General features: G+C 49.2%; 1 protein-coding gene across 3 annotated transcripts in view; it reads left to right on the top strand.

Annotated features, from left to right (window-relative positions):
- Positions 1-4153: 4153 nt before the first annotated feature.
- Positions 4154-10842, top strand: part of kirrel3b (kirre like nephrin family adhesion molecule 3b) — a 583172-nt gene continuing 576483 nt past the window's right edge. For all 3 annotated transcript variants that reach the window (XM_080214871.1, XM_080214872.1, XM_080214870.1), the window contains exon 1: positions 4154-4392. In XM_080214871.1, the coding sequence (XP_080070997.1) occupies positions 4347-4392 (46 nt within the window). In that variant the 5' untranslated portion in view covers positions 4154-4346. The remainder of the gene's footprint in view (positions 4393-10842) is intronic.

Raw genomic sequence — 10842 nt, 5'->3', positions numbered from 1 at the left:
TCCAATCTATTGATGATGGGGGTTTGGATGGTCCTTATTCCAATAAGCTGATTAAAGCTTCCTGCATTACAAGTTCAGCAAAGTTGAAGCTATTTTGAATTAAAAGACAAATACACCGAGGTCATGGTGCAATATATTTACAGGTTATGGGAAGGGTCCTGTAGGTGGACGTTAGAGTGAGGTTCTACCACAATCCCTGGCCAATGGAGATGTACTTAATGGAATGGGGACAAACTTGCAAATGGACTGACAAACTACAATCCTACTAAACGCAGTTTGCCAAACACAGCTGGGTAAAACAATGGCTGATGCTCAATAGATTTGATCCATCCTGTAAATTAAATCACATTGTTAGAAACAGTAAGTGATCAGGTCCGGGTATCGATGTAGGTAGCAGTAGTGACATCTAGTGGAAAAGTAACTAAATTATTAATTTAATCATTGGTTCAGGATACAACCTCATTGTCTCACTGAGAATTATTCCACTCTTATTTGTTTCAAGCCTTTCCATGCAAATCCTCTGTATCTGATCCAGGGTCATGAACAGCTGGCAATATACACTGTGGAACAGTTTGGCTGCCGAGGAAAGGCCAGTCCCACAGTCTGACTGTTGAGTTTTCACAGACCTCAGCTGCCCCCGCTCTCTGATACATGGAACTCAAAAACGCTCCGATCAGGCTGATGTCCTTGCATATTAGTCAAATGTGCTCCTTCTGCGAACTGCTTAGCTTCATGTGAGCTGGCGAAGCTGTGTTTTCAGACAGGGGTGCGAGTAGCTATTATCACACTGGATTAATAGAGTATTCTGGTGGGCAAGGCTGCGGTGCATGCAAATATAAAGCGAGATTGACTTAGCAATTTTGCCTGATTTGTACAGTCCGCACGGTTCAAAACATTGGCCGTGCACCTGCAGGCTGCTGTGTGTGTACACCAGATTAATATGAAGCACCTTGTTCCCGGCCAGCTCTGTCACAGACCTGCTCACTTTGTCTCTCTCTCTCTCTCTGGATTTAGCCTGGGTTCTTTTTGCAGTTGTTGGGTCTAAATCCAGGGTCGGGTTGATCACTTTTCTGTTGGGTTTAAAGCGAGTTTGCCTCTCTGGGCGGATTGAGTTTCTCTGTGCAAGATTTGAATTTTTGTCTCAGTGCTGAATTCCTGGATGCATGTGATGCTCAATGCATATGCAACACGTGTGATTGGTGCTCAATACATGTGCAATGCATGTGATTGGTGCTCAATGCATGTGCAACGCACGTGATTGGTGCTCAATGCATGTGCAATCCATGTGATTGGTGTTCAGTGTATGTGCAATGCATGTGATTGGTGCTCAATGCATGTGCAACGCATGTGATTGGTGTTCAGTGTATGTGCAATGCATGTGATTGGTGTTCAATGCATGTGCAATGTATGTGATTGGTGCTCAATGCATGTGCAACGCATGTGATTGGTGTTCAATGCATGTGCAATGCATGTGATTGGTGCTCAATGCATGTGCAACGCATGTGATTGGTGTTCAATGCATGTGCAACGCATGTGATTGGTGTTCAATGCATGTGCAATGCATGTGATTGGTGCTCAATGCATGTGCAACGCATGTGATTGGTGTTCAATGCATGTGCAATGCATGTGATTGGTGCTCAATGCATGTGCAACGCATGTGATTGGTGTTCAATGCATGTGCAATGTATGTGATTGGTGCTCAATGCATGTGCAACGCATGTGATTGGTGTTCAATGCATGTGCAACACGTGATTGGTGCTCAATGCATGTGCAACGCATGTGATTGGTGTTCAATGCATGTGCAACGCATGTGATTGGTGTTCAATGCATGTGCAACGCATGTGATTGGTGTTCAATGCATGTGCAATGCATGTGATTGGTGCTCAATGCATGTGCAACGTATGTGATTGGTGCTCAATGCATGTGCAACACATGTGATTGGTGTTCAATGCATGTGCAATGCATGTGATTGGTGCTCAATGCATGTGCAACGTATGTGATTGGTGCTCAATGCATGTGCAACGCATGTGATTGGTGCTCAATGCATGTGCAATGTGTGTGATTGGTGCTCAATGCATGTGCAATGTATGTGATGCTCAGTGCATGTGAACTTGGATATATGTGTGGTTAGATGCACGTGTTACTGGGTGTAAGTGGTGGTGGGTGCTAGCTTGGAGAGGTTTCAATTCCCCTGTATTAGTTTTCTATGTTGCTGTGGTTATCTTTATGGTTTTGGCGGTTATCTGCTGTATCACCTTGATTCAGGTTGACTGTGAAAATGGGACTACTGCAAGGGGTTGGATAGATGCTGCCAGGTTCGTGCCAGGGTTTTTTTTTGGACTGCTATTCCATACACTATTGAATGAGTGGGAGAGGCACAAATCTTCCTTCCCTAGGCTGGGAGCCTTATTTATTTGGCTGGCGCAGACACAATGAGATGAGTGGCCTCTTTCTGTGCCTGAAACTTCTTCTGATCCTATGCTGGGTTTGTATTGCCTTGGGATATTTGACAATTTGGAGTGGGATTAGTTTGTGTATGTGAGCTTGGTGGAGTTTGGTTTGTCTTCTCATGGTTGGGTTGGTTTAGATTGCTTTGTTCTGGCCATGTTTAACTAGGCAGATCCAGATAATGGTCTAGTGTTGGGGATAGTGGATTCGATACGGTTGGGTTAGTTAGCATATAATACATGGCCTCACTTGAGTAGACATATTGGGTATTATAGATTCAGGCTGCCTTGTAATGGACAGGGTAGGGTGATAACCTATGTGTGTCTAACAGGATGAGTAAAGTAAAGTGTATTTATTAGTCGCAAGTAAGGCTTACATTAACACTGCAATGAAGTTACTGTGAAATTCCCCTAGTCACCACACACCGGCGCCTGTTCAGGTCAATACATGTCATTCAGACTGTGGGAGAAAAGCAGAGCACCCAGAGGAAACCCACGCAGACACAGGGAGAATGTGCAAAATCCACACTGACAGTGACCCAAGCCAAGAATCGAACCCAGGTCCCTAATGCTATGAGGCAGCAGGGCTAACCGCTGTGCCACCGTGCTGCCCTTATTAAACCTGTGTGCCCAACAGGATGAATATTAAGCTCAGATTGGTTGAGTTGCCCATGGTTAGAGATAGTCAGTGTCCAGTATGTTAGATAAGGTGTCAGTTATGTTGGGGTGGGGTTGATATATGTTGTTTTCGATGCGGGTGAGTTTGTGTCCGCAACTTTTAATTTTTTTACTCCATACTTAATGTTCCAAAGTCAATGTTCGGAGTGGACTGGGCAAACCGAAATCCATTCCTTGCTTGCTCCAAAAACCAAATTTAAAATCCAATTCATAGTCTCCACAAGAAAGACAAGCAAGATCCACATTGACAAGATAAAGCACTGCACCCCATCTTGGGCTGAGTTTGGGTTCCCATGCTGAATAAATTGAACTGTTGCCCAATTGAGTATCACAATGCTGGGAAGGGCTGGGTTTGACATATTCAGATACTTTGAACGGGGCTGGATGCATGTAGCTGGTTTGAGTGAGTTGTTGGATTAATGGGGTTGAGTTTGCCTGTATCTCACTGTGTTGGGTCAGGGTAGGGAGTGCAGGATTCGCACTGTGCTGTTTTGAATGGGGTTGGGTTTGCCTGTATCTCACTGTGTTGGATCATGGTAGGGAGTGCAGGATTGGCACTGTGCTGATTTGAATGGGGTTGGGTTTGCCTGTATCTCACTGTGTTGGATCAGGGTAGGGAGTGCAGTATTGGTACTGTGCTGGTTTGAATGGGGTTGGGTTTGCCTGTATCTCCCTGTGTTGGGTCAGGGTAGGGAGTGCAGGATTGGTACTGTGCTGGTTTGAAGGGGGTTGGGTTTGCCTGTATCTCCCTGTGTTGGGTCAGGGCAGGGAGCACAGGATTGGCACTGTGCTGTTTTGAATGGGGCTGGGTTTGCCAGTATCTCACTGTGTTGGGTCAGGGTAGGGAGTGCAGGATTGGCACTCTGCCCTGCTTGGGTGGGTATGGAATGGGTGGAGTGTGGGTGCGCTGTCCTGCTGGAGGATGCTACGTGCTTGGTTTGAGTGAGAGTGTAGGAGTTGCTGCCGCTGTGGGCGGGGTTGTTACTGCTGAGGGGGGGGAGAGCTGGATGTGAAGGAGTCCTGAGTGAGGAGATGGTGAACGAAGGCAACATCGGAGACAGGAGCAGGACAGCGGCGAGAGAACAGTAAGTGGAAGGGAGCAAAACACTGAGACAGTCCGGAGAGAGGCACAGAGAGGAGGGGACGGACACACGGGCAGTTCAGCTCAGTCACAGCTAGCCGCAAAGATCGCCGATCCGAGGACTCTGTGCAGCCCCGGGAATGAGCCCCGTTCTCCCGCTGTTAATCGCCCTGTTCCTCCGGGAAGGTAAGAGTCTGCCTTTAGTATTTTTGGCTGCAGTGTGTTCATTGCAATGCTGTGTGCTGCTGCTGCTGCTGTTCGCGATCTTAGCTTTTTGCTGGGGTTTAGTGTGAGTGGGGAGCTCTTGCTGTTACTGTCATCCCACCTGTGGGGAGGGGTCTTCATGGGGCTGTCTGGCTATTTTGGGGAGGCAGTGTGAGCTTTTGTGATACCAGGGCATCTGTCCACAGGTAGGGTATTAACCTGTGTGTGCCCACCAGGTAGGGTATTAGCCTCTGTGTGCCCACCAGGTAGGGTATTAGCCTCTGTGTGCCCACCAGGTAGGGTATTAGCCTGTGTGTGCCCACCAGGTAGGGTATTAGCCTCTGTGTGCCCACCAGGTAGGGTATTAGCCTGTGTGTGCCCACCAGGTAGGGTATTAGCCTGTGTGCCCACCAGGATGGGCACTACCCTCTCAGCCTACCCACAATAGCCTGGTGACTGGCCAGGACAGAGTCTGGGAATGATATCTAGGGTCTGGGATTAATCTCTGAATTTGGGGATGATCTCTGGATCTGGGGGTGATCTCTGGATCTGGGGATGGTCTCTGGGATCTGGGAATGGTATTTGGATCTAGGGTGATCTCTGCAAGTGGGAATGGTCTCTGGGACCTGGGAATGGTCTCTGGGATCTGGGAATGGTCTCTGGGAACTGGGAATTGTCTCTGGGAACTGGGCATGGTTCCTGGGAATGGTATTTGGATCTGGAGGGATCTCTGCAAGTGGGAATGGTCTCTGGGAACTGGGAATTGTCTCTGGGAACTGGGAATGGTCTCTGAGATCTGGGGATGGTCCCTGGGTTCAGATTGACAGTTCTGTCCTCACGGGAAAGTTTGGTGTTGCGGTCAGTGTTCGGGACGGGATGTGGCGGGGGGTAAAGAGACTGTAAAACTGTCAGTGTGCAGGAGGGAGAGGAATGAGAAAGAAAGTGCCATAAACTGCAGAGAGCAAGCTGGGCGGGGATTTATTTTAGTGCTTCCAGAGAACATTGAGCAGAACAGAGAGAGAGAGAGACTGCGAGAGACAGGCAGACGGACAGGCTGAGGGAGAGACAGACGGACAGACTGAGAGAGATAGACAGAGGCTGAGATAGAGTGTGAGAGAGAGATTTTGAGAGAGAGAGACTGAGAGAAGTATGAGAGATAGAGCGAGAAAGAGACAGAGACTGAGAGATAGAGACAGACAGAGGGAGAGAGACAGAAAGAGGGAGAGAGAGGGAGAGAGACTGAGAGAGACATTGAGAGAGAGAGAGAGATTGAGAGAGACATTGAGAAAGAGACTGGGAGAGAGAGGGACTGAGAAAGAGAGAGAAAGAAATAGAGACTGAGGGAGGGTGAGAGACTGAGGGAGAGACAGAGAGGGAGAGACAGAGAGGAACTGAGATAGAGAGATTGAGAGAGAGATAGAGAAAGAGATAGACTGAGAGAGAGAGAGAGAGACCGGAAGGGAGAGAGACTGAGAAAGAGAAAAAAAAGGAACAGACAGTGAGAGGGACTGAGAGAGGTGGGATCTGAGAGAGAGAGACACTGAGACTGAGAAAGAGAGAGAGAGAGAGAGGAAGAGACAGCAAGAGAGAGTGCATGGGAGAGAGAGAGACTGAGAGCTGCTTTGTACCTGGGGGATATTCCACACTTGCTGTCAAATCCAGTTCCTGCCACTGCCTGTGGATCCACTCCCTGCCAGCCCCACCCCCAACCCACAAAACAGGGCTGGCAGCAATTCACCTGTGAGTTATAGACAGTTAGATCAGTGGATATTAATGATGTTTGGAAGCTAAGTAATTAGTGTCTGTTCCACACACTCAGTGGGTTTCCCTGTCTTCAAAGAGTGAAATTCAGAGTGTGAGTGGACAGGAGAATGGATTGCAGTCTGTCAGTGAGATCACAGCAGCAAGGTGACACAGAGTGTGTGGGTTCACTCTCAGTGCTTCCTGTGTGACTGAGTAAAAAACCTCAACTGTTGCAGACTTGTCCACACCAATCGATAGCTTTGTTTTAATACCGAGTGTGCATCTGTTATTGAGAGTTTTGTATTTATAACCTGTTCATGCACGCAAGCACCTGTGTAAGAAGTTTATAATTATATATTGTGTTTCTGTCCCCACATTTCATTCGCTGAACCCCAGACAGGATGTCTGTCCCTGCATGTGGGGCTGGGTCTGTCCCTGTGTGTGGGGCTGTGTCTATTTCTGTGTGTGGATCAGAATCTGTCTTTATGTGTGGGGCAGTGCCTGTCTCTGTCTGTGGGACAGTGTCTGTTTCTAAGTGTGGATCTGTGTCTGTCTCTGTACGGGGGGGCTGAGTCTGTCTCTGCATGTGGGGATGTGTCTGTCTGTGTGTATGGGGCACTGTCTGTCCCTGTGTGTGGGGCAGTGTCTGTCTCTGTGTGGAGCGGTGTCTGTCCCTATGTCTGGAGCTGTGTCTGTCTGTGTGTGTGGGGATGTGTCTGTCTGTGTGTGTGGGGCACTGTTTCTGTGTGTGGGGCTGAGTCTGTCCCTGCGTGTGGGAATGTGTCTGTCTCTGCATGTGGGGCTGCGTCTGTCTCTGTGTGTGTGGGGATGTGTCTGTCTCTGTGTGTGTGGGGCAGTGTCTGTCTGTGTGTGTGGGGCAGTGTCTGTCTGTGTGTGTGGGGCAGTGTCTGTCTGTGTGTGTGGGGCAGTGTCTGTCTGTGTGTGTGGGGCAGTGTCTGTCTGTGTGTGTGGGGCAGTGTCTGTGCTTTTCATTCAGCTCCCTGTTTTCTAGCTGCGCCAGTGTTATCCTGATTTGAGACAGCATCAGTGTGAGTGCTCTCACTGTGACCACTCTCACTGTGACCACATGAACAGTGGGGAGAAACAAACACATTGAGGGAAATCATTACGGATCCGCTCAGCCTCGCTGTGAGTGTGTGTGAGAGTGTGTGTGTGAGAGTGTGTGAGTGTGAGTGTGTGTGTGAGTGTGTGTGTGTGTGTGTGTGAGGCTTTGCTGCTCTCTGGATGGGATAAAGGAGACTGGCCCCTCCAATCGCTTCGACACTTCCAAATCTCTCATTTTGGGCAGTACTTTGGTGTTAAGACCAGCAATATCACCCCCTGCCCACCCCCATCCACCCCCCCTCCGCCCACACACACATACTCCTGCCCATGACACACCCTCACCTACACACACTCCTCCGCCCACCACGCCCCTTCCCCAGACACACATCCCTCCCCCCCACACACATAATCAAACCTCCAAACACACGCCTCTCCCCCAAACACACACCACGCCCCCCACACACGCTTCTCCCCCACACACACCCCTCCCCCAACACACACCCCTGCCCACACACATTCAAACCCCAAACACACATCCCTCCCCCACACACACACACCCCTGCCCTGACATGCCCCCCTGCTCACACACACTGCTCCCCCACATGCACACCTCTCCCCCACATGCACACCTCTCCCCTACACACACACCTCTCCCCCACACACAGACCTCTCCCCCCCACACACACACCTCTCCCCTACACACACACCTCTCCCCTACACACACACCCTCCCCCAACACACACCCCTCCCCCCAACACACACACCCTCCCTCAACACACACCCCTGCCCACACACATTCAAACCCCAAACACACACTCCTCCCCCCACACACATTGATTGCCCCCCCCATACGCACCCTTAACCGCCCCTCTCACCCCTCCACCACACACACACACACACACACACACACACACACACACCGCTGTGCATAATGAGACTCCAGAGTAAGGGGAAAGTGCACAGTCGGAGAGTCGTTACAGACTTGATGGGCTGAATAGCCTCCTGCACTGTGGGCATTCTATGGTTGCACGAGGGTTTGGATCGAGCATGCGGGTGAGTGGGAAATCAGTTGTTCCCCTGCTTTTAGCCACGGGGAGAAGTCTCACAACACCAGGTTAAAGTCCAACAGGTTTGTCTGGTCGCAAACGCCACTAGCTTTGGGAGCGCTGGCCCTTCGTCAGGTGAGCCACTGGGACCCGAGTTGAGTTTGCGAATGAAATGAAACAGCCTATTGGAGCTGTGTACACAACCTGACCTCCTTTGCCACTCAATTCAACTGGACATTATCCATGTGACAACAACAGCTGCTCAACCACAGGAGGAAGCACACCAAGTCTGGTCCTGATGTGACTTAACTTGCATGTTGAAACATTTTCCAACAAGGTTGGAATCAGCACAGCGTAGCGTGATGCTAAGGGCCCTGGGGTCACTTTCATAATGATAGGTCACCCCATTTTAGACTGAGTTGAGGAGAATTTGTTTTCTGTCGGAGGGCCTGGCATCTTTGGAATGCTCCTCGTCAAAAGGCAGCGAGAGCAGTGTGAATATTAAAAAAAATGAAATGTTATTGTTTATTGCGAGGGGAATTGAACACAGAGAGGTTATGCTTCACTTATACAGGGCACTGGTGAGATCGCATCTGGAGTACTGTGCACGGTATTGTCTCTTTATTTAAATAAGGATGTAAGTGTGTTGGAAGCTGTTCAGAAAAGGGTTACAAGGCTAATATCTGAAATGGGAGAGTTATCTCATGGGGAATGGTTGGACAGACTAGGCTTGTATCCGCTGGAATAAGAAAAAATACCACGGATGCTGGCAATCTCTGTGGAGTGAGAAACAATGTTCCTGCTTTGGGCCCATGTGACTTCTTCAGAGATGGAGTTCAGAAGAGCTAGAGGCGACTTACGTGGAACATTACAGCGCAGTACAGGCCCTTCGGCCCTCGGTGTTACGCCAACCAGCAGAACCAATCTAATGACCCTCTAACCGAAGCTATTTGACTTGATTGATACATATAAGATCCTGAGGGGTCTTGACAAAGGCGGGGTTCACTGTCGAATGAGGGATTGCCCAGTTAAGACAGAGGTGAGCGGATTTTTTTTCTCTCAGAGGGTCATGAATTTTTGCAACGCAAAAAGCAGCGGAAGCAAAATCTGTGACTATTTCCAAGGCCGCGCTACATAGCTTCTTGATAAGCAAGGAGGTGAAAGGTTACCAGGAGTTGGCTGGAGATTACAGTCAGGTCAGCTGTGATCTTACTGAATGACACAGCAGGCTCACGGGGCTGAATGACCTACCCCTGCTGCTAATTTATACGTTCATATGGATGGCTTACCTCCTTCTTCATCCACGAGTAATGAGCCTAATTGCTTTGCATCAAATGCTGTGACAGTTGTGGTTTAGCTAAAGGCATAGCCAGTGGTACGGTTATGCTACTGGACTAGTGCCCCTGAGAATACCCTCCATTTGCCCGGGTGAGTGCAGTTCCAACAACACTGAAGAAACTCGACACCATCCAGAAAAGGGTTAACCCACTTGTTAGATACCCCATCTACAAGCATTCAATCCCCCACTGTGTATACCGTCTACAAGAGGCGCTGCAAAACATCACCAAGCATCCTTCGACCTTCCAAACCCATGACCGCGACCATTTCGAAGGACAAGATGCCTGGGAACACTGCCTCCTGGAGATTCCCTTTCAAGTCACTCACCATCCTGACTTGGAAATATATTGCATTCCTTCATTGCCAGTGGGTTGAAAATGTGGAACCCCTTCCCAGACAGAACTGTAGGGTTTTTTATTCATTCGTGAGACATGGGTGTTCCTGGCTGGGCCAGCGTTTATTGCCCATCCCTAATTGCCCCAGGGCAGTTGAAAGTCAACCATATTGCTGTGGCTTTGGAGCCGCTTGTAGGTAAGACCAGGTAAGGATGGCAGATTTCCTTCCCTAAAGAACGTTAGTGAACCCAGATGGGATTCGAACCTGGGTCCCCAGAACATTAACTGAGGATTAATAGTCCAGCAATAATACCACTAGGCTCTTGCCAACCGCTCCCCCTCCGCCCCCGCCCCACCCCCACCCCCACCCCCACCCCCACCCCCACCCCCACCCCCACCCCCACCCCCACCCCCACCCCCACCCCCAGTAGGTGCAGCATAATAGAATCACTACGATGCAGAAGGAGGCCATTCGGCTCATCAAACCTGTACCAACCCACCTTTTTTTAAATCGTACCTATTCCCATAAACCTATGCATTTACCCCACTGATCCACTTTACCCAAACATATAGAAAGCAGAATCAGGAGTAGATCATTTGACCCTTTGAGTCAGCACCACCAATCATCTTGATCATGGCTGATCGCCGAATTCAATATCCTGATCCCTCTTTTCTCCCAGATCCCTTTAGCCCCAAGAGCTATATATAATTTCCTCTTGAAATCACACAACATTTTGGCCTCAACTCCATTTGGTGGTAGTTAATTCCACCCATTCACCACTCTCTGAGTGAAGAAACCTCTCACCAAGAAATCATAGAAACCCTACAGTGCAGAAAGAGGCCATTCAGCCCATCGAGTCTGCACCAACCACAATCCCACCCACTACTCCCATATCCCTACATAT

Source organism: Carcharhinus amblyrhynchos, chromosome 29 (genome assembly GCF_965287045.1).
Source record: "Carcharhinus amblyrhynchos chromosome 29, sCarAmb.v2.hapA, whole genome shotgun sequence".
NCBI lineage: Eukaryota > Metazoa > Chordata > Chondrichthyes > Carcharhiniformes > Carcharhinidae > Carcharhinus > Carcharhinus amblyrhynchos.
This window is presented reverse-complemented; position numbering and strand designations above follow the sequence as displayed.